This window comes from Canis lupus, chromosome 11 (assembly GCF_048164855.1).
Source record: "Canis lupus baileyi chromosome 11, mCanLup2.hap1, whole genome shotgun sequence".
In the NCBI taxonomy this organism is placed as follows: domain Eukaryota; kingdom Metazoa; phylum Chordata; class Mammalia; order Carnivora; family Canidae; genus Canis; species Canis lupus.
The window spans coordinates 28,938,826-28,963,227 of record NC_132848.1 but is presented as its reverse complement, the minus strand read 5'-3'; the positions used below and the strand labels follow the sequence as shown (position 1 = coordinate 28,963,227).

The 24,402-nt window shown below is 41.1% G+C and overlaps 1 protein-coding gene and 1 long non-coding RNA gene across 5 annotated transcripts in view; one reads left to right on the top strand and one right to left on the bottom strand.

The window, feature by feature from the left end:
• DDX17 (DEAD-box helicase 17) overlaps positions 1–8,703 on the bottom strand; it is a 20,812-nt gene extending 12,109 nt beyond the window's left edge. The window contains exons 1-5 of one of the 2 annotated variants that reach the window (XM_072843940.1): positions 8,151–8,703; positions 3,169–3,319; positions 2,415–2,514; positions 1,686–1,819; positions 966–1,031 (exon numbers count right to left, since the gene is read on the bottom strand). In XM_072843940.1, the coding sequence (XP_072700041.1) occupies positions 966–1,031; positions 1,686–1,819; positions 2,415–2,514; positions 3,169–3,319; positions 8,151–8,200 (501 nt within the window). In that variant the 5' untranslated portion in view covers positions 8,201–8,703. The remainder of the gene's footprint in view (positions 1–965; positions 1,032–1,685; positions 1,820–2,414; positions 2,515–3,168; positions 3,320–8,150) is intronic. The other variant, XM_072843941.1, reaches the window with a different exon arrangement.
• Positions 8,505–24,402, top strand: LOC140642838 (uncharacterized). 3 transcript variants are annotated; one of them, XR_012039239.1, is made up of 5 exons: positions 8,505–9,840; positions 16,095–16,167; positions 16,902–17,010; positions 23,928–24,101; positions 24,266–24,402. It is a non-coding gene; the product is annotated as an uncharacterized lncRNA (long non-coding RNA). The 3 variants fall into 3 exon arrangements; XR_012039237.1 differs by having other exon boundaries at positions 8,505–10,183; XR_012039238.1 differs by lacking the exon at positions 8,505–9,840 and adding an exon at positions 10,230–10,447.

The following is a 24,402-nucleotide window of genomic DNA, read 5'->3' as shown; positions in this document are numbered from 1 at the left end:
ACATTTTTCTGACTTCTAGTGTAAGCTTTCAGCCAGACACATTAGGTTAAAAACAGTGACTTATAATCAAAACAATACAAAATTAGAAGACTCGTTGAAATAGGTTATTATATACAATATTAACAACAGATCCTGTTCTGTGTAGATCCATGAAATATTACTAATTCAATTAGCTAATTCAACTAGCAATGTGGAATATATCACACATTGCAAAGTTATGTGTGCAAAGTTTTTTGTGACTATTTTGAGACAGTAATAATGTACCTATTTGTAAAGACTTATCAAATCCAAGCTGCAAGCTCGATTATTTTTTTTAAAGATTTTTTTAAAAGTAATCTCTACACCCAACGTGGGGCTCCCAACTCACAGCCCAAGATCAAGAGCTGCATATTCTACTGACTGAGGCAGTCAGGCACCCCTCAATTTTTAAAAAACAGGTAAGAATGTATTAAAAATGTTTGATAACCACTCCACACATTTTACAGGAAATAGCAAAAGTGAAAATAAACCAGAAAATCATACTGCCCTATAAAAATTTTAAAAGTATTACTTAACCACAAAGAATACATATCCTAAATGTGACTTACATACAAATGGCAGGGATATCATTTTCATACTTCCTTATCCCTCACACCATCATTGAATAATTAAGAATTCTGACTTTACTGCAGAGTAAATGCCTATAGATGAAGGCAGCACACATAGCAGTTAAGAGTAAGACTATTAAAAAAAAAAAAAAAGAGTAAGACTATTCAAAATCAAACTCAGCCATTTAACAGCTATTATGACTTTGTGGACTAATCATTTAATAGCACTGTGTCAAAATTTATCAGTAAGATGGAGACATCACTTCCAGAAAAAGAGGGTGGGTTTGAGAATAAAATCTAAAACACATGTAAAGCACAATGCCTGAAACACAGTTACCATTAAACTGTGATTATTTTTAGAATTATAAATACACTTACAATTGGGCCATCTCCTCTTTCCAAGTAGGGCTGGTGGTTAATATGAACAATTGCAGGCAGCAAATACTAGGGAGGGGGGAAAACAATGACAGTCTTATTCCAAAAGTAAGCCATTATTTTAAGTTACCATAGTTAATTGATAATGCCTAACCACAAAAATGAAAACAGAACTCTCAACTGTTACACGTATGTGCAATGTAAATTTGAACACAACGTACTCACACATTCCCCATACCTAAGAAAGCTGAAACTACCTACACTATCTGAATTAGAATTTTTAAAAAATATTTTATTTACTTATTTTGAGAGAGAGGGGGAGAGTGAGCAAGAAAGCATGAATGGAAGGGGGAGGGGCCGAGGGAGAAGGAGGCTCCCCACTGAGCAGCAAGCCTGATGTGGAGCTTGATCCCAGGACCCTGAGATCATGACCTGAGCTAAAGGCAGACACTTAACTGACTGAGCCACCCAGGAGCTGCTGAATTAGAATTTTTAAAGAATGAATGGTGACTCAGCAGTTGAGCCTTGGGCTCAGGTCATGATCCTGGGGTCCTGGGATCAGAGACCCACATCAGGTTCCTGCAGGAAGCTTGCTTCTCCCTCTGCCTGTGTGTCTGCCTCACTCTCTCTCATGAATAAATAAAATCTTAAAAAAAAAAAAATTAATGGGATAATCTGCAAAATAAGTTACCATAATGTTAACATTCCCTTGCCGGTACATACCGCCAGAGTCTTCCCAGAGCCAGTCTGAGCAATGCCCACCATATCTCGACCACTGAGAGCCAAAGGAAATCCCTGGCACTGAATCGGAGTTGGTTCTGTAAAGTGTTGATCCATCAACACATCCATTACATATTCTGTAAGAGAACAAATGTCAGTGCTTTCAGGTAAAACAAGGACACAGCCAATAGAATTCTAAAAAAAATCCATTCAGCTCATCAAAGGAAAGATTTACCCAGCTTCATATCTCCAAGAGAAGTGCTGTTTTTTTCTTTAGTTACTGAATCTCTGATCTGCTGGCTATCTCAGAGGACTATTGCCCTAGTTATCTACTCTTCCCTTCAATACTTAAAAACTATTGCCCTAAAGTCTCTAATACAGCATGGGCACATGGTTGTTGGTCACGTATTATTTGCCAAGTTATATCCAGCTAGAAAGCAATTTCATGGTTTTCTAAAAGGTAGAGGCAAAACTTCTAGGGGGAAGATGAAAAACTCAAAAAAAGCTTAAAAATAAAAAACATAAGCATAAAAAAACTCTTATGCAACAATACAGCATTTACTTAAAAGTCTTGAAATTTTTAAAGAAGTATATTATTACCTTTATGAAGGGTTTCAACTTGCCTCTTTCAATAAAATCCTAAGCCTGAATCAAAACCTTTAAATAACCCATTATCCATGTTTACCATTCAATAAAATTAACAATTACAATCCTGGACTGAAGAACACTTACGTGGGAAGTTAGCATGATGGAAGGCAAACACAGGTTTAGGACAAACATCTCCCCCTCTCACTGTAATTTCTTTCTTTCGGCGTAGTTCATCAACCTCATACTATGGAAGAAAACGAAGTAAGAAAAATAAGTTACTCTAAACATATAACACTTTATGTTCCAATCAAGATGAACAATTAACTATACAGTTACACTGGAAAATATCTAACACTTCTAATACTGCTTTCATATACATTCAACTTCATTAATTTGCAAAGATCCTCCCAACTTTGAGTTAATGAAGCATGTGAGAAGAGTTCTATTTTCCCCATGAGAAAACAGACACTTAGAAATATTAAAAGAAATTTGCCCAAGGGTCAGAACTAGGATGAGGGATAAACAGTGGAACTTGGACCAAGTGCTTTTTCCATCATTATCTTTTTTTGAACATTTCAATGAGTGGAATCCAAAACAATCACAACAAGGTTAAAAAAACAAGTACATTATGTCAATGTTTTAATGTAGGTGAAAGACAAGATACCTCATATAGTTAAAATCTCATATACGACAAATTGGGAAGCATAGCCAATAAACGAGAACCAAACAATAGATTAGGTAAATATTTAAACTGTTTCCTCATGCAAGTACCAGTAGTCTTAGTAAGAATCTAAGGGAACTACTACACTAGAATAAACATCTAACAGCAGTGAAGTCTGCCTAATGTTAACTTGGTTCATTACTGCGTATAGAAAAAAGGTAAATCCCCCAAACTTACCGGAGTCAGTCTTGCCACTTCTGGATGTTCTACATAAAAATTCTTCTCAAACTTGGGGAGCTCACTCAAATCCCACTTCTTTTTACGTAAACGCTCCCCAGGATTACCAAATTTCTTTGGGGGAAGGCCACCACCACCTCTTGCACCAAATCTAGAAACACCAAAAACTTTTTATTAGTATCTTAAAAGCAATATACCTTGGGTGGCATAAGAACAAGCAAAAAGACTGCTTCCTAGGATACTATCAAGCCCCCTCCAAAGAATATTTTTTTATTCTTACTCAAAAGTATGGAGAAAAAGTCTGTAAAACTTCCTTCACAATCCAGTAACATTGTTACAGGTATGATTACAACAGATAAAAAATTAACAACTCTAAGTTTAGAAATCACTGCAAAGGTTTGAATTTTGATTCTGCCTCTTATGGTACAATTTGAACAATTTAAATTCTTTATACTCCAGTTTCCTCTGTAAAGTAGAAACAACACAACCACTTATTTCAGAGATTGTTGTGAAAATGAAGTGACTAATAAAATCTTTTTTTTAAATTTTTATTTATTTATGATAGTCACAGAGAGAGAGAGAGAGAGAGAGAGAGAGAGGGGCAGAGACATAGGCAGAGGGAGACGCAGGCTCCATGCACCGGGAGCCTGACGTGGGATTCAATCTCGGGTCCCCAGGATCGCGCCCTGGGCCAAAGGCAGGCGCTAAACCGCTGCGCCACCCAGGGATCCCTGAAGTGACTAATATAAAGTGCTCAAAAAAGTATCTGGCAGGGGTGCCAGGGTGGCACTGAGCATCTGATTACCACAGCGTGATCCCAGAGTCCAGGGATCGAGTCCCACATCGGGCTCCCTGTGAGGTGCCTGCTTCTCTGCCTCTCTCTGTGTATCTTTCATGAATAAATAAAATCTTAAAAAAAAAAAAAAAAAGTATCTGGGGGATCCCTGGGTGGCTCAGTGGTTTGGCGCCTGCCTTTGGCCCAGGGTGTGATCCTGGGGTCCCGGGATCAAGTCCCATGTCGGGCTCCCTGCATGGAGCCTGCTTCTCCCTCTGCCTGTGTCTCTGCCTCTCTCTGTGTCTCTCATGAATAAATGAATAAAAAATCTTAAAGAAAAAAAGTATCTGGCATAGTAAGCACTCAGTACAAGTTAGCATAACTGTATTCATTCAACAAATAGTTACTGTACCAGGTACTGGAGATATCAAATCGAATATTCTTACTTAGCATTCAGACAGGTAGGCAAGGGAAGGCATTAGTTTATGTTTAAATTAAAGGCAACATTGTGGGCAGGGAAAGAATATACTTCAAGCCAAGCTGTCCCATACAGGAAGTTTCTTTAAAACTCTTTATCACTAATTGTGATAAGCACTCCTATTGTCTGCTAATTTAAGGAAAACTACTAGACCCCCTCCCCAAGACTAGCAGGCTACTCTTCACATTTAGTTTAGGCTAATGAATAGCCAGAACTGATTTATGACCTGTCCTTCCTTTTTATCTCCACCTTTACTTTCTTTTTGTTCCCAGGGAAAATAGTACTATTAATGTGACTACAAATTTACAAAAAAAAAAAAAAAAAAAAAAAAGGAAATCTTCAAGGTTTTACTTATTCTAAGTTTATTCTTTTTATTAATCTAAATCCAACATAGGGTTCAAACTCACCACCCCAAGATCGAGTCACATGCTCCAATGGAGTCTGCCAGGCACCTCTTGTATTAATTAGGTTTTAAAAATTCAAAACAGATTTAAAGCCTATCTTCCACTAGGCGAACTTGTAACATCTTACTTTTCCTAAAACATGAAGATGGTTTTCATTTCTGTATTTCAACCTAGCAAAGTGTGGGGCATTGCTTTGTATACAAATAGTATACACTTACACGATGTTTTCATTCCGTTTCCTTACTCCTGAACACACTGTGAATTTCAATTTAACTTCCTTTTCCCACTCTAACCCACTCATATCATCATCTTGCAGATGGTTCCACTTTATAATCGACAGGCAGTAGCTGTAATATTTCAAAGGGCCTCAATTTCCTGGAATTCAAAGTGTTCCTAAAACTTACTTACCCAGCTAGACATTTCTCTAAATACAAACATACAAAGACTGATAGTGGAAAATTTTCTTGGGACTACTGAGTATCTACACTCAAAGGGCAGAACTTGGTGGATTCCATTTATACTACTTGTTATGAGAAACCAGGAATCAAAAGATATACACACACATGATAGCATCAATGATATCAGGCCCAAACCTCAATACTGAACAAAGACCACCTGCATCAACATCCCTCCTTATAAATGAAGCAACTAACACATATCTATAGAGATCAGCCAAGTCTTTAGATTGTCAGGCTTACAAAGAATTGTAAAGTCAATTTTTAGAGTTTGTCAGCCCAGTTCATACTAATTTATGTGGTTTCTAGATGTTGTTCGAATGCTGCTGCTGCATTCCAATGCTACCCAGACCTTAAGCTAATGATCTACAAGAAAACAGAACTTTGGAAATTAACATTCCTTTTGAGACTTATTCAAAAGGAGAGGTTTTTTCCTATCTCCCTATGGCCTTGACTATTTATCTAAGACATACCATTCTACACTACACATATAATTTGAAACACCTAATTCTTTAAAAATATGCTGTCTTCCACCTTTATAATTAAAGCTTACCTCAAAACTCAAGATAGCCTTTTTTCCTACTCTTGTAGAATTTTTGAGCATTCTTGCCATCCTTCAAAGATGCACATAACCTAATCCCTAGCATACTATACTTACACTCATTAAGTTTAATTTTGCTTTGCAATAAACACAACTCTGAAGATTTATATTAATGTGCAATATCATGCTAGTTTAAATGTACAAGGCACATCACTTTTGGATTTTACATGTACACATATACACTAACCTCACTTTTATTCTCTTCAAAATAATCTATTTCGGCTCTGTAATTGTTAAGAATATAGTAACTCAAAATCATAAATGCAATTTCATGGTAAATGTAGAATTAGGACACAGACATCATGAAAAAGTGCCATTTTGTGTGAAAAGTTTAAAGCTTTAAAAAAAATGTCATCTGATAGTCAATATGGGGTAGAAATATGGATCAGTAATTTACTTTTTCTTCTTTTCAAATAATTTGTTAAAACATGTATATGGTGAAATTAAGTATTAAACCAAACACCTATGGTATGGTAAAGAAACAGAACATGATCAGTACCTTGGTAGCCCTCTGTGCCTATTTCAAGTTTACAAACCCACTACAACTACCATCTTGATTTTTGCTTTTTGGAGTCCGGTCATATACGTATCCTTTTACCACAACTTGCTTTTTCAATGTTTGCTGGTCATCCATTTTGATGCAAGTTTTTTTTTTTTTTCTTCCACGGTTGTGTTACATTCTACTGTAATGAATACCCACCCTTTATCTAGACAGAAGAGTGGTTCCCAATATTTTCATGAAGAGTGCTGGTATGAACATTTTTTGTACATGAATGCTGGGGAACACGTACAATGATTTCTCTAGGCTTGTGTCTAGGGTACAAAGCTTAAGAAAGGAATTATTGGGTCATTTTCTACTAGGTAATGTCAAAAATTCTTTGTCTCAAGTGGTTGCACTGAAATTCACTTCTAAATTGAGCTATACTGTGAAACTCTAAGCAAACATTCCACTTCTAGCCCTCCAAATTTAACACTAAGATCAAATATTTTCTTTTCTAACAAGGTATAAACAATAATCCTTTTTATTCGGCAATTCAAGTGAATTGAGGTGCTTATGACTAGAGGTCTGGGACTTCTGTATTTGAACCGCAAAAGACAAAAATGTTTGGAGAAAATATCAACAGAACACCTATCACAAAGACACAATTTTACATAGATCTCAATTCCCGAAAACAATGCAAAGTAAAGGCAATTATTATGCCCATCTTCAGTTGAGAAAATAGGCTCACAAAAAGGTCCAGGATCTTGCCCAAGGTCACATATGTATATATATTAATAACTGGCGTTCCATTATTATTTATCCAGAGATAAGACCTTTATTACAAAAAGTTAACAGCACGAACATTCGCATCTCTTAGGCAACTTTTCCCTTTAACTTATGTTAAGATCTGAATCTCAGTATCTGGGAAGAACTTTAATCTTGTTAACTTTCAGCCGTGGCATTATCGCATCGAAACTTTCTAACCAGGCCGAGCAACTAATACTCCAGTCCAACTGGAGAAGAACAGAACACAGGGTGGGAGGGAACCCTACAGTAACCAAAAAAAAAAACAAACAAAAAAACCCACAAAAAACCCTCCCTCCCCTCCTCAAATAAGATCATTTAGATGGCAAACAATTCCACTGCTTTACTGTCCAAAGTGCTTCCTTCGAATTATCTGAAATACCACTAAGGGGGATTTTAAGATACATTTAAAACTAGAAATCAGCCATTTGGCGTCTAGTTTCCAACTCGATTTCCAGTTCCTTTAGCAGTTATCTCTGGCGACAGATAAGATAAGGGAAGCCATTTGGCGTCAAGATTTTCCCAGGCCGAACTCGGAGACCTCCTCCTCTTCTCAGCAAGAACATCCGTGTTTTACAGATGAGCGCTGAGGCCTGGAGAGATCAAATGACTTGCCCAAATCGGCCGGGCCCGGCAGCCGGGCGGCGAGGCGAGGCCAGGCTGGGTCTGCGGCGCTCGGGCCGCCGCTCCGGCTCCCCGCCACGACTGCGGTCCGAAAGGAGGGGCTGGGGCGTCGCCAGGCCGCCCCCCCACGCCGGGTCTCCCGTGATCCCGGGGCGCAGGCCCACCCGCAGGCCCGCACACCAAACCGCTATTATGTCCCAGGTCGCCTCGCCTCCCGGAGTCGGGGGCGTCGCTCCCAGGCCTGCAGTCCGCTCCAGGTCTCCCGCTCGGCGGCAGGCTGCGGTCTCCTCAGGAAACAACCTTCCCCCTCCCCCCGGCCCACGCACACGCGAGGCCTTCCCTCTCCCCCTCCCCCCTTACCCTCCACGGTCACGATCCCGGTCCCGGTCCCCAAAGCCGCCTCCGCGCATGGTCCCAAACGGATAGAGATCTGGGAGCGGGGCACGGATGGCCGGGCTCGGGAGGGCCTGCGGCTCCGGTCTGGTGACGACCGATGGCGGCGGCGCCTCCGCTGTTGGGGCGGCGGCAGGCGCGGCGCTCTCTCGCTCCGACGCGCTGTCTCCCGTCGCAGACGCCACCGTCGCCGCCTCTCTCGTCGGAGACGGGAGCAAAACACAGAGAATCGGGGTTATAAAAACTGTGGGTAGGTTTGGCTACGCTCAAACCCGGCAGTGCCGCGGTTTAGGCGTCTCCTTCCTTCCCAGCGACTGCACAAAATGGCGGCCGGCGCTGAGACTGCTCCAGCTTAACGCTACGTACGTCGGAGACGATACGTAAACAGCGTCTTGGAATAGCCCGAGGGCTTGGCGGAGTACTAAGGGCATTCTTGGAAGCCATTTACGTCAGTTGCGCAGACCGGCACATGTTGCAGTCCGTAGAAGAAAAATAAAGTACGAAGCGGGCGTAGAGTGCTCGCGCCACCTGAACTAGAACGTGGGGTGGGGTGAGGGGAAGAGCCTCCGGTGCGACGTAACATTCTTTGCGTCGTTACCCGGCCCACTATTGCGAAGATGCGCAGTGTGCGTAACGCATTCTGTTTGGAGAATAGAAGATTTTGCCGGGTTCCGAACGCGGGACGGAACACGGGCCTCCTTGTGCAAGTTGGTTTGCAGACACAATAACCGTCCTCCATATTGCAGTCGTGAAGTGTCAGGGTTTCCCGGCGCCTTGGGTCCAGGCGGGTCTTCAGGGTTCCTGGATGGCGTCCCTGGGTCGCTCCGCCGGCCTGGGCCTGCCGTCACCGGCCGCGCGCCCCGGCGCCATTTTCTTTCGGTTGCCTCTCGCTGCGCTGTTGCCGGCAGCCATGATGGATGCTCCTTGTCGGTTCTCTCGGGAGGTGGTCGGCGGACGAGGTCCCAGTCAGGTTAAAGCACTCCCTGCTACGCTTGGTTCACACCGAAGTGCGTTTTCTGAGCAGAATATTCACGGTCGGGGGCTGAGCGCAGTTGGCTAACAAAGAACCAACACGCAGGTGGAGCCCCTGTTGAGGAAGACTCCCGGGTCCCATGGTCTCCGTTCGTCGGCGCTGCCTCGGGAGGTCCTGGCAGGCCCTCAGCGCCCTCCCCGGGCGAGGACGGTTAAAAGCCGTGGCCTTTCGACACAGAGAAGGTGAAGGCCTGAGCACGTGTTTTTAACCAGGCCGGAGCATGTTCCTCTCAGTTCCTTCCACGCTGGTTTCCAACTTCCTGCCTCCTCCCTCAGACTGAGCTTGACGGTCTCACAAACCTGGCCAGACAGCGTCACAGAATTGTTGAGCTGCTAAGGCCCTCGCGAGCTGCTCATCTGATGTCTCTTTTGTTTATTTCTACAGATGGGGGAGGGGGGCGGGGGCGCGGGATTCGAGGTCCTTCATTGTGGGGGCTGTTGTCTCTTGGTTGTAAATGTTTCCCAAATTATGACAAAAGGAGCTCAAGGAAAGGAGCTTGGTGACAAGCCGTTCAGAGGTCCTTGGGGCCGTAGCGCAGATGGACAATTGGAACCACTGGACCTGTGCTGAACACTGCATCAGCCCAGCACTGTGCTAGGCACTGGGGCAGAGGGCACTGGACACGTGAGTTCCTGCCCTCATGGGCTTTATACCACAATGGGGGGAATAAAACAATGAATCTTTATGTTATTTAAAGATTGCTAACTAAAAAATAAAGATTGCTGATTAAAATAGAAAAAGCGAGGAAAGGGGATAGTGTTTCTGTGTCTGTGGGGGAGGGGAGTGTATGGATGTCACGGTGTTACATGGGGTGACCTGGGGGAAGGCCTCTCTAATTCAGTGACATCTGAGCAGCGACCTAAAGGGAGGGAGTTAGCTTTGCTGGCAGAGGAAGGAACACATGCAAAGGCCGTGGCGGGCTGTAATGAGGAAAGACGGGAGAGATTTGAAGGATTTGTAGGCTGCTGTAAGGACTTTGTTTTTTCCTTTCTGTAAAATGGAAATCTCTATAAAGTTTTTAGAGTGACATAATAAAAGGGCCCCTATGACTACAGAATAGAGAATAAATTGAGAGTGAGTTGGGGCAAAAGCAGGTAGACTAATTAGGAAGCTAGTGCACTAGTTTAGGCAAGAGATGATGGGGTTCGGTGCAGACTAATAGCAAGGGGTAAAGGAGACATGGTCTAATTGAAAATGTAGCTAATGATTTGCTAATGGGTGGGATATGAAGGTAAGTCTCAAAGATAAACCTTGTAGGAGTGACAAAACAAGCTCCTGTGATTTAGACTGTACAGGCACTTAAGGAATAATTCAGACTGTTTTGCCTATTTAGCAGATAGGCTAATTAAATCTGAGGCTCTCTTTATAAATAATTTATAAATTAAGTTAGGTCCACTGAAACCCTCCCTCTGTTTTGTCGAGGAAAAATCATATTTTGCTACTAGATCAGGTCCCTATCTATAGCATCTCATAGCTCCTTTGTCTTCATAAGGCTTTTCACAGTATGTAATTATATATTTGTATCATTATCAGGTTAATAACACCTCCCCAAAAAGGTGAACTTTTAGTTTTCCTATGGCAGGCTTTTTTTTTTTTTTTTTTTAAATAACGTGAATCCACAGTATGCATTTCTCATTCTTGATATATGTTTTCTCACCAAAGATGGTTGAAGCTTATTACATTTTTTCAAAATACAGGGAAAGATTTTCATTAAATAGAGCTGTCAGAGAACCTAGGAATTTTGTTAGTAACAGGCAAGACTGTTGGGAAAAAGGAACTATGCTTTGCTCACTTCATCTTTTTTCTGAAAACCTAAGCACTTACCATATGATCCAGCAATTGTGCTCCTTAGTATTTAATGTAAGATTTGAAAACTTACATACAGACAAAAACCGGCACATGGGTGTTTATAGTAGCTTTACTCATAATTACCTAAACTTGGAAGGCACCAAGATATTCTTCAATAGGTGAACAGATAAACTATGGTACATCAAGGGAAGGGAAATACTATTCAGCACTAAAAAGAAATGAGCTATCAAGCTTTAAAAAGACACTGAGGAATCTTAACTGTGTATTACTAAGTGAAAGAAGTCAATCTAAAAAGGCTACATACTGTATGATTCTAACTACATAACATTTTGGAAAAGGCAAAACTATGGGGACAATAAATTGATCCATGATTGCCAGGGAGGTTAGCAGGGAGGGAGTGATGAATAGATGGAGTACAGAGGATTTTTTAGGACAGTGAAACTATTCTGTATGGTACCATGATGGTGAATACATATCGTTATACGTGTATCCAAACCCAGAGAAGGAACCATAATGTAAACTATGGACTTCAGGTGATAATGATATGCCAGTGTAGGTTCATCAATTGTAATAAATGTGGAGAGTGTTGATAATGGCTCTGCATTGATGTGGGAAACAAAGGCAAAAGAAAGATTAGGTTTTCTTACTCCGTACAGCCCACTGACAAGTCCTTGAAACAGGCAGAGTGACATTCCTCTAGGAACTCAGCTGCCTCGATGTTAATACTTTGCTAAGGGCAAAAGGCAATCTTAGCCCAATCTTCAGGATCCTGTAAGTCTATTTAACATATAAAAATTTCTTTGAAACTTCCTTGATCTCTAAACCCCCCCAAGGTATGTTGGCAATCATCCCCCAAGCATATGGCCCACTGATATACATCTGAAGGGTCTCATGACTAAGGTTTTATTAGTAATAAATCACCTTTTCCTAACAATAGCTGGCTCCCTCAAAATCCTGGAAACCTTGCTTCTGAAATTCCTTAGAGACTTACGCTCTCCCTAACCCCCTCCCAACTTGAAAGTATATCATGGGCCACTCCTCACAACCCTAGTGCAGAGCCCATGGGTCCTGTCCTTGTGCTTTAATAAAACTACCATTTTGCATCAAAAACATCTCAAGAATTCTTTCTTAGCCATTGGCTCCAAACCCCAACATCTTTCCTATATCATGCATGTGAGGGGCAGGAGTTATATAGGAAATCTCTGTACTTCTCAATTTTTTTGTAAACCTAAAACTTCTCTAAAAAAAATAAATAAATAAAGCCTTACCACTAAGACTGATGGCTATTGAATACTCATGCTGGGATCCCTGGGTGGCGCAGCGGTTTGGCGCCTGCCTTTGGCCCAGGGCGCGATCCTGGAGACCTGGGATCGAATCCCACGTCAGGCTCCCGGTGCATGGAGCCTGCTTCTCCCTCTGCCTGTGTCTCTGCCTCTCTCTCTCTCTCTGTGCGACTATCATAAAAAAAAAAAAAAAAAAAAGAATACTCATGCTTACTGTATCCTATTCTCATCTGTAAGTGAGGTAACAGTACTTCATAAGATTTTAGAAGGAACGAATGAAAATACTACTCAAGAGCGGTGCCTGGCACATAGCACTAAATGAATATTACCTGTTATTATCTCTCCACTCTCTTGGATGAGAAAGCTGAGGCTTAGAAAGGCTACATCACTCACCCAGGGTGACACAGCAATTGGCCGAGCTGGGACTCAAAACTAGATGTGCTAGCAATGTTTTCACATGGTACTATTGACATTTTGGGCCAGATAATTTGTTGTGAAGATTATCTTATGCATTGTAAGATGTTTTGTAGCATTCTGGACTCTACCAACTACATGCCAATGGAATCTCCTCCTCCTAGTTGTGACAACAAAATGTCACAAGACATCTCAGAGGGAACATTGAGATGACTCTAATTGAGAACTGCTGCTCAAGAAACCCTATGCTATACTACCTCCCCATGGGATCACAGGACGATTATCATTCTCTTTCAACTGTCAAGTTTTTCTGCAAATTTGGTTTACCTTCTATCTGCCAACAGTATCAATGCTGTTTTTCATTTTATCTGTTCTATTATTGCAGTAAAATTTATATTCAAGACTCAATTTCCAACCATTAAGAGAATTATTTTTTTTTTAATTTTTATTTATTTATGATAGTCACAGAGAGAGAGAGAGAGAGGCAGAGACACAGGCAGAGGGAGAAGCAGGCTCCATGCACCGGGAGCCCGATGTGGGATTCGATCCCGGGTCTCCAGGATCGCGCCCTGGGCCAAAGGCAGGCGCCAAACCGCTGCGCCACCCAGGGATCCCCCATTAAGAGAATTATTAAGAGAATTATTTCTTTTGTTTAGATTTTAAAACCATAGGTTTTTGTTTTTAAGCTATTTTGCTGTCAACCACCTATGCTAAGTTCTGTACATACATTCTCTCATCTCAGTGTTACAACTCTGCAATTTCATAGTTCTTAAACTCCCCAAATGTGAAATATAGTTGCCTCTGCTTTCTGCTTTGGTAGGACTAAGATTAGTTTTTTGATAGCATGGTTCATTGTAGTTTAGGTTTAAGAGGTTGAGAATACTGACATTCTTAAGTCAACAAGGTAACCTAAAGAAGTTGCCTTCAAACTATGGTATATGAGGGACACATTGGAACAGAGCTTTTAGGAAATCTATTTTCAAAACATAAACTTTCATATATACTCTTTTCTAAAATTCATAAAATGGATAAATTTAAGATGTCACCTATTTTACAAACAAAAAGAATATTTCTCTTCTATCTAAAATCTTACTATGGACTTTGCCATGTATGTTCAAATCTCAGAGGTGCTGAATACAGGGACAATTAGAAATGATCTAGAAGTGAGAAAAGGAAATGATTCTAATGAATTGGTAACACCTTTTTGCAAATTAGGAGAATTCCAGTTATTTGCTTTCAACAAAATGGAAAGAGAACCATGTGGAATTTTCAGTCAGTAAATCATTAAAAATAACTTGAGATAGATCATGAGATTTTTGGCATATAACTTGGAAGGAGATTAAAGAATTGAATGACATTACTGTAACAAAGCTCTTTTCTATTCCCACCTACTAAATTATGTGATTAAAGTTTCTCAGCACTTACAGCTATAAAAAAGGAGGGGGGAAAAAAGAATAGTCGAAAGTAATATTATTCCATGGATACAGGATCTATTTCTTAATCTACATCTATCTTATTAAAAGATACATTCCCAGGGTATCTGGCTGGCTCAGTAGGAAAAGCATGTGACTCTTGGTCTTGAGGTTGTGTGTTCAAGGGTGTTTGTCTCTAGAGATTCCTTAAATAAATAAGTAAACTTTAAAAAAATAAAAAGATATTCCCAATAAAAAATGTCTATGTCTAATAGTTATTAAGTTTTACTTTTTTATTTTTTTAAAAGATTTTATTTACTTATTCATGAGAAACAGAGAAAGAGAGAGAGGCAGAGGGAAAGCAGATTCCATGCAGGAAGCCCGATGTGGGACTCGATCCTTGGTCTCTAGGATCACGCCCTGGGCTGAAGGCAGTGCTAAACCGCTGAGCCACCCAAGCTGCACAGTTTTTAAATTTTAATATATTTATGTTACTTTGCTTGTGTTCTAAAAATAATTATAATGATAACTTAATCCAGAAATTTTATTTTTATTTATTTTTTAAAGATTTTATTTATTTATTCATGAGAGACATACAGAGAGAGAGGCAGAGACATAGGCAGAGGGAGAAGCAGGCTCCATGCAGGGAGCCCGATGTGGGACTCGATCATGGGTCTCCAGGATCACACCCTGGGCTGAAGGCAGACACCCAACTGCTGAGCCACCCTGGTGTCCCTAATCCAGAAATTTTAATATGTAGAGCCTTATGATCATAGGAAATGAGATAAAATATTTTAATATTTGTGTCACAATTCTGTGTGACAGAAATAAAATTAAATGACAAGACATTCAATATAAAAATATGGGATAAAATTCTGGAAAGAAAATAATTCAAAGAGAAAACAGAATCATATAAAATGTCCAACATCTCACTACCTCCCTGCTTCAGCAAATCTCTAGTCTTTACCTACATTTAAAATATTTATTTATGCCAACTTTTGTGATTTTTTTGTTAACCCCTATTCATACATATGAATAGAAAAACTCAAGGTCTACTTCTGTCCTCTCCTTGCTTGGAAACTTAGAGACGTGATCTCCTGTCTGTCCTTTGGCATTTGGAGGCATTAATCACCACCTGGAAACAATATTTTTTCTGTTCTCTTGATAGATAATGGGGGCAGCTGTTTGGTTCCTCCCTTTAGCACAGCATGCAAGCAAGCTGAGGAGGAAGAGAGTTGAGACTATACACTCAGCTCACTAGGGGTGACATAGTCAAGAATTAAAGAGAATGACTCACAAGCATAGAGATTAACAGTGTTACTGCATCTTAAAGACTCTAAATGAGAAAGGGGGGATTATAATTAACAAGGTGTGACGAATACTACACTTGCATACACAAATGCACAGGATGATACATCCACCCTGCCCTTTGCCTCAGCAAATTTACCTTCCTAATTAGGGTGGGACAAGAAAAATTCTTTTGGTGACAGAAAAAATTGTTATAATTCCCTAGCAGCCTTCCAAGTCAAGGGATCCTAGTAGCTGAAGGCTCTTTGGTTTGTTGAATATAAATGAATTTAAAGACAGTGTTAAATGATGTGTATGGAGTGCAAAATCTGAGAAGCCAGAGAAAGTAAACATGTTTTACATGGGGGAAGAGGAGGAGGAGGCAATAAGGCAATGTTTTACCTTCAGAAGAAATCAGTAATGTTCTCTAGTGCTCAGTAGAGGGTGTTTGTAACGGAGGTGCCATTAAGATGCCGCAGACTACTGAATTCCTCTTCAAGATGGATAATGGTTGAGAATAGACACCATCAGGATGGATGCAGCCACATGGGAGGTAACTGATTCCCAGTCCAGAGAAAATTCTGAGACGTTCTAATAGATTGTAAGGCACAGGGATGTAATTTTCTTTAGATTCCTGGTTCCCCAAATTCTCTGTTACTCTTTACTCCCACAGTCTCTGTTCTCCACCATGCCCACTGTTGCAAAGGTTGCAGCCAATCCCAGGCTTTTCAGCAATTGAAGTCCAGGTAAGGCTGACATTATGGGCTCCTCTTTGCATGCTAGCAATAGAAAAAGACTATCACAGGCTTGGACTGACCACAGACTGACTGACCAAGTCCATTCCCGTGGTAGCTTTTTAGTTCTGGAGAAGCATAAAACTGACCCAAGTGGGATCCCTGGGTGGCGCAGCGGTTTGGCACCTGCCTTTGGCCCAGGGCATGATCCTGGAGACCCAGGATCGAATCCCACGTCGGGCTTCCGGTGCATGGAGCCTGCTTCTCCCTCTGCCTGTGTCTCTGCCTCTCTCTCTCTCTCTCTCTGTTACTATCATAAATAAATAAAAATTAAAAAAAAAAAACTGACCCAAGCAAACTTTTGGATTCCTGTGGTCAAGGACCATCTACCATGTTACGTGCTGGACCCCAATCTCTGAGCTCTCCTGGGTGTGGCTCAAAGGTTAAAGATCAGACCTGCCAGAGTTGTGTGACTGGCACCGCTGGTGCTTGGGAGGCCCTGACAGTCTCTAGAACCACAGCAGGGCCTCGATTTTCCTGGGAAATACAAATCTGAGGAAAAGGTGGTTGGCAATCTTGGTTTACTTTTGACAAATCCGAGGAGGAAAAGTCAGCCTTCATAGGCCGAAAGGAAGGGTGTAGGTATATGCTAAGGCAGTTGAGCAGAAGGTAGAGGGGCCAGTTCATGTTTTCAAACAGATTCCTCAAAAAAGGCTCCCTTTTTTTCTGCCCTCTGTGTTCTCCAGACAGATACAGGGATGTTGATCAGGTATGGAGCTCATTGGAGACTCTGAGAGGAGAGTTGGCAACATCCTGCTGAGCAACAGAATGGAAAGGAGGAGAATTGACCAGAAAGTATACAATTATGTTCTTTAATTATATATTTAAAATTGCATTTTAGAAATACAATTGTACTTTAGAAATACAGACTTAATAATGTGAAGAAAAACAGGCTGGGACCAAAAATGAGAACATAAGGACAAAGACAGTGAAAACATCGATGGGTCAGTTAAACACCAACTGGTGTCTCAAAGGTATTATATAATGAGAAAGAAAGCTCTGGTGTTTACATAATTTTGATCACAGAGGCAAAATATAGTTTGCACACACTTGGAGGAAAATCAACTTCACATCAGGGTTATCACTTAGGAAGGACTATGTCAAATAAGGACACCAAGTCTAAACACACACACACACACACACAAACACATGCTACCTGATCTGGGGGTGGTTCAGATTGGTACTGGAGTCAAAAGGGATTTTTGTATAAATATCTAAATCTAGGCATATATGTTTGAAAATTTACAGGAGTACTGCAGGCTTGTTGTGTCCACCTAAATGGACTCCTGCACAAAGTAAATAAGTCAGTGTAAATAGATTCACATGACATTACCTCCTTTACTGGAATTGTTGTAAAGACCAGTTCTTAGATTCAGAAATGTGGGAGTTGACTCCCTTGACAGTACTTGTGAATTGAATTGAGGTCATAGTGTTCTGGACAGGCTTTTTGCTCTCTGCCAAAGAGTGAAACTGCTTGAGGAAGGGGGTAGTAGGAAGGGTGGCAAAGCAGCCATCCAAGAGCTACCCAAGGTAGAGGGTGCTTTGTCAAAACAATGTGAATCTCCAGGCTGCCTGGCAGGTCTTAGTACGTGCCCCAAACCTGGTCAGGTTAATCCCAGACAAGCCAGTTCCCTTAGTCAGTACTCTCATAGTTACCTGTACTTTTGCTTTGTAGCTCTTAGCCACATTTATAGTTATTTGGATGATTTTCCCTACAAGTCTACACATCAGGAACTGTCTTATTTTTTTTTTTAATATTTTTTAATTTTTTATTTATTTATGATAGTCTCACACACACACACACACACACACACAGAGAGAGAGAGAGAGAGAGAGAGAGAGGCAGAGGCACAGACAGAGTGAGAAGCAGGCTCCATGCACCGGGAGCCCGACGTGGGACTCGATCCCGGGTCTCCAGGATCGCGCCCCGGGGCCAAAGGCAGGCGCCAAACCGCTGCGCCACCCAGGGATCCCAGGAACTGTCTTAATTAATCATTCCTGTATCTGCTATACTTGGCAACTAACTGGTGTCTCAGTATTGGTGGAATACAAGGCAGTATGCTTTATTTTTTTTAATATTTTATTTATTTATTCATGAGAAACAGAGAAAGGCAGAGACACAGGCAGAGGAAGAAGCAGGCTCCAAGCAGGAAGCCCAATGTGGGACTCGATTCCAGGTCTCCAGGATCACACCCTGGGCTGAAGGCGGCCCTAAACCGCTGAGCCACCCAGGCTGCCCACAAGGCAGTATGCTTTATAACTTAGAGATGCACATATATGTAATGTAAGAAAAAAGAAATGTATAGGAGTGTTTGACAACAAATTCAGAAAAATGATTAATTCTGTAGAGGAGGAAAGAGATTCAATCCTAGAGGATACTCAGGGGTCTTCAATTGTATTGGTAATGTTTCATTTCATGATTATCAACTGCATTATTTTTATACCTTTTTGTCTTAAATACTCTTTATTTAAAATATACATATGAGTGAATGAATGAGGATGAATGTAGTGTGCTGTCAGCAGCCATTAATAATTCAAGTTTATATTCAAACAACCTTATTCTTTTTCTTTGTTCTGAGATACAGCTTCTTTTTAAAAATTTTTTTTAAATCTTCTTTTTTTTTTTTAAGATTTTATTTATTTATTCATGATAGATACACGAGAGAGAGAGGCAGAGGCGGAGACACAGGCAGAGGGAGAAGCAGGCTCCATGCAGGGAGCCCGATGTGGGACTCGATCCCGGGTCTCCAGGATCACGCCCTGGGCTGAAGGCGGCGCTAAACCACTGAGCCACCCAGGCTGCCCTTAAATTTTTTTTTAATTTAAATTCAATTTAATTAACATATATTGTATTATTAATTTTAGGGGTAGAATTTAGTGATTCATCAGTTGCATATAATACCCAGTGCTCATTATATCAAATGTTTCCATAATGCCCATCACCCAGTTGTCCTATTCCCCCCACCCATATCCTCTCCAGCAACCTTCAATTTGTTCCCTAGAGTTAAGAGTCTCTTATGGTTTGTCTCCCTATCTATTTTTGTCTTATTTTATTTTTCCTTCCCTTCCCCTATGTTCATCTATGTTGTTTCTTAAATTCTACATGAGTGAAGTCATATATTTGTCATTCTCTGACTTATTTCGCTTAGCATAATACCCTCTAGTTCCATCCACGTTGTTGCAAATGGCAAGATTTCATTCTTTTTGATAGTTGAATAGTATTCCATTATGTGTCTGCATGTATATGTCCTACCTCCTCTTTATCCATTCATTTGTCAATGGACATCGAGCTCCTTCCATAGTTTGGCTATTGTGGACATCAAGCAACCTTATTCTGATTCCATGTTTATCAAGCAACCTTAGCTTCATTTGAACTTGCTCACTGAGGCAATGGGTAGTTCAGGTCAATCTTTATATCTGATCAGCTTGCCATTATAGTCCATTCTTCAATATCACTAGCATTCTGGTATACTCCACTTGGCAGTTTGTGTGCTTATTCAGACAGAGCCATTTCTCTAGAAATTAGTCAATGCTGGAAGAACTAAACACATTGAAGATGAAGGCAGAAGGCCTGACCCTGAGGCATGGAACATTCACCACTGTATGAAACCTCTTGGGAAAGTTCCAACTAGCTTTCCCAGGTTGAAACCCCTTTCTCTGTGTCTGCCTTTAGACTTACATAGTCTTAAAAATGTTATTTAAATATTTAAATCATGTGTTGTTATTGAACTTTATAATAGCTTGTGTTTCATGTCCCTGGTCATATTGTAACCTCTTGAAGATGAATTCTCCCTACCTACAAAGGCCCAACATAGTATCCTGTAGAGTATTATTACATTGATGACTTCCAAGTAACCATAGCTTCTGGCTAACAAGCTCCTATGTAGTCCCCTCACAATGAATCTGGGCTTGGCACACGACTTGCTTCGGCCAATGGGACATTAGCAAGCATGAGATAAGTAGAGGCTCGATAAGTGCTTGCCTTCCTGGAACCCAGCTACCATGTAGAAGCTCAGGCTAGACTACTGAATGATAACAGAGAGAAGTCCCGCCCTTTCATCCATCCTGAGAAGACCCCAGACATATGGGTGAGGCCATCTTAGACCCTCCAGCCAACCCATGAGCTGAAGGCAGCTGTGTGGGTTGATTCTTTGCTCTTTTATCTAGATGTTGTCATGTTAGGATGTGAAGGAAAATTGCTGTAGCCATCTTTTGACCATGAGGGAGCTTTTGGAGAACAAATCAGCAGTGAGGATGGGAAAGTGAAAAAATAGAAAGAACCTGGGCCCTTTATGACATTATATAGTTGCTATTAACTTAACTATTATATAAATTATATTAATGAACCAACTAGTTAATTAGTTAATTGATTAAGGTCAACTTCTGGACTTTTTTATTATATGAGATGGCTTATTTCCTCATTGTTTAAGTTCTTTGAGTTGGGTTTTCTGTTCCTTGCAGCTGAAGGCATTCTTTTTTTTTTTTTTTCTTTCTTTCTTTTTAAAGTAATCTCTACATCCAATGTGGGGCTCAAACTTACCACCTTGAGGTCAAGGGTCGAATACTCTACCCACTGAACCAGCCAGGTGTTCTGCAGCTGAAGGCATTCTAACTGATATACTCCTTAATCAGCTCTACTGGGACAAATAGAAAACCCCTGAAATGCTCTGCATTGTCTTTAACAGACCTTCAATGAGTTTGTCTTTGCTGAGGAAGTAAAAGACTTTGCGGTAGACTGCTAGTTGCTTACCCAACAACTGTTCTCCCTTTTCCCCTTAATTATAGAACTCAAAATTCTAGCTGGGCATATTGCTGTCTAGAACAAAAGACTAGTTCCCTACTTCTTTGTGTGTAGATATGGCTGTATAACTGAGTTCAAGCCAATGAGATACAAGCAGAAGTGTGTGGGAGGGCTGCTTCACAGGGGCTGACTCAGCTGGAAGGAACCCTTTTTTTTTCTGCCCTTCTGCCTTTCATCTTTCTTCCTCCAGCTTGGTTTCTCTAACAAGAGTTCCAAGCACTATCTTAGGGCATAAAGTGACCTTGAGCATGGAAGCCAAGCTAGGATGGTCAAGACAGAAACCTGATGACAAAGTAGGGTCCCATAGAATCTCTGGACTGCCTGGCTTCAGATGGCTTGTCAACGAGAGATATATACCTTGATTTTGTTTAAGACACTGCTATTTTCAGGTTGTTGTTTTTTTTTTTTTATATTCAGTCAAGTAAAATCCCAACTTTCTTCTAAAATATTAAAGACTGAGACACCTAGGTGGCTCAGTCAGTTAAGTGTCTGCTCTCAGCTCAGGTCTTGATCTCAAGGTCATGAGTTCAAGCTCCACATTGGCCTCTACTGGGATAGAGTATATGAAGAGTATGAATAATAAGGAATCTCTCATTTGAGTGTTAAGCAAGCTCTCCCTGGCTTCCTTTTTCTCCATTTCCCTGAAACAGCATTTGGGAATCACTTTCTCTGTGCCTTGTTTGGAGTTCTAGATTGCAAGTAGTATAGTACAACTCTGGCTAACTGAAACAAAGGAAAATCTGTCAGAAGGACATTAGGAGTCACTGAATTGACAGGAGGCTGGAAAACCACCCAGGAAATGGACAGGAGTTTGAGCAACACTGCAGTTAAGAAATCAGAAACCTGCAGTCTAACAGCAGGAACAGACTGCCAGGTCACCGCTGCTGCTGCTGGCCCTGCTGCCCTGCTGTCACTGCACAAATGAGTGGCTTCTAATTCATGTTTTAATCTTTGCAACTGTCACTCAGTATCCAACGTCTCAGAATAGGCTACATGAATTGGGAAGTTATAGCTCTTTAATTATTTTAAAGATTTTTTTTTTTTTTAAATTTTTATTTATTTATGATAGTTACAGAGAGAGAGACAGAGGCAGAGACACAGGCAGAGGGAGAAGCAGGCTCCATGCACCGGGAGCCCGATGTGGGATTCGATCCCGGGTCTCCAGGATCGCGCCCTGGGCCAAAGGCAGGCGCCAAACCGCTGCGCCACCCAGGGATCCCTATTTTAAAGATTTTATTTATTTATTTGAGAGAGTGAGTGAGTGAGAGAGAGATGAGAGAGCAGAGGGGTAAAGGGAGAAGCAGACTCCCCACTGAGCAAGGAGCCCGATATGGGCTCCAGAACCCTGCAATCATGACCTGAGCCAAAGGCAGATACTTAACTGACTGAGCTACCCAGGTGTCTTGAGAGAGAACTCTTTAAAAGAAAACCAGGATGTTATTATAACAGAGAAATGGAAACTTCACAATAAAAAAATTATAAACATTCACTATATCCAAGCCAGAGTCAGGTGAAGACAACGTGACTGGGTGTGGCTTGGTGTCCAAGGTCCTAATCCCTCTTTATGCCCTGAAAGATATCCTTTCTCAGGTGTCTAAGTTATTGTATTCCCTATTTTTGGCCTGGCAACCCTATTCTGATCTCCTGGCTTTCTATTCTTGTTTTTTCTTTGATCTTTAAGGAATGATTGAACAGGAAAGGTAGAAAGGGATGGTAGAGATATTCTATTTCAACCTCTTCATTTTCTAAAAAGATACTAGATTTCCTTAGACCTTGATTTACATGTTTCTGACTATAGCCAGTATTGAGTACAGATTGTATCTTCTGCATTGTGATGCTTGTTAGGGGATGTCATCAGAAGACATGAATTCCTGTTGACCTGTGAGGTAGGCTCAGACAATTGGAGCTCCTTGCCCCCTCCCCTTTCCTTGGAGTATGGGTTTTGCTTGTCTTTCCCATTTTTCCAAGGACATAGCCTTGAGATAGTGGTGTGGTATTGAAAAATACCTGCACAGTATACATGACTCAGTGCAGTTAAGGCCTCTACATATACTTTTAAAATTTGGTGGGTGGGTGCAGAGATCTACTGCTGCTGCCCAAGACAAGCCTCATATGTAAGTTCCCTTTGCTGAGCAAAATGGCCACCCACCAAGAGAGTGGCCTGCCTCTTTCTTCAGTTTCTCTCTGCCCTCCATCTATGGGGGCTGATTTCAGACTATCCCTGGAAAGCTCCTGAGGAGGTTATGGGCCAACAGTGATTGACCCTTGGCTGTACCTGATTCTTACTAACTGCTGTGGGTTCCTGTCCCCACTAAAATGCATACACTGAAGTCCCAAACCCTAATATCTCAGAATGTGACCTTATGTGGGAATAAAGTAATTATAGATATGATTAGTTAAATTGAGGTCATACTAGAATAGGGTAAACATCTAATCCAACATGACTGGTATCCTTATAAAAAGGTGAAATTTGAACACACGTACATACAGTAAAAATATCGTGTGAAGATGAAGGCAGAAACAGGGTGATTCTTCTACAAGTCAAGGAATACTGAATGAAGGTCACCAGAAAACCAGCAGAAGCTAGGGAAGTGGCATGGAACAGATTCTCCCTCGTAGACCTCAGGAGGAACCAATCTTGACCTTGGACTTCTAGCCTCCAGAACTGTGAGGCAATAAAATTCTATTATTTAAGCCATCCAATTTATGGTACTTGATTATGGCAGTCCTAACAAACTAATACACTAACCTCTCCAGGTCAAAGGCCTAATCTCTATTTGACACTTCCTTATTCCTAATCATGATACAAACATAATCTCCCCTCATAGGTTAGAGAACTTTGTCAATAGTCACCTGTGACTCTTGTTTTCATTCAATCTCATACCAATTCTTTTTTTTTTTTTTTTTACAGATTTTATTTATTTGAGAGAGAGAGATTGAGAGCCAACACAAGCAGTGGGATGGGCAAGGGGAGATGGAGAACCAGGCTCCCCACTGAGCAGGGAGCCCGACGTGTGGCTCAATCTCAGGACCCTAGGATCATGACCTGAGCCAAAGGCAGATGCTCAACTGCTGAGCCACCCAGGTATCCCACTCCTCACACCAATTCTTAACTGCCTTTTTGAAATATCTATTTCACTGCTACTCCAGTCCAATTCCTTATCATCTCACAATTATTGTAACTATTTCCTAATTTGTCTCTGTGATGCCAATGTTATTTCCTTTATTTTTTTTCTGTGTCTCCATCAGGTTAATCCTTCAGCTTCCCCATGCCAACAACTTCTGATCAGAGCACACCTACAGTCTTTCCTTTTTTCTACTATAAAGCTTTCCCATTCCTCTGCCTGCTTTGAGTCTCAAAAAGCAAATAAAGGTCACTGACTCTC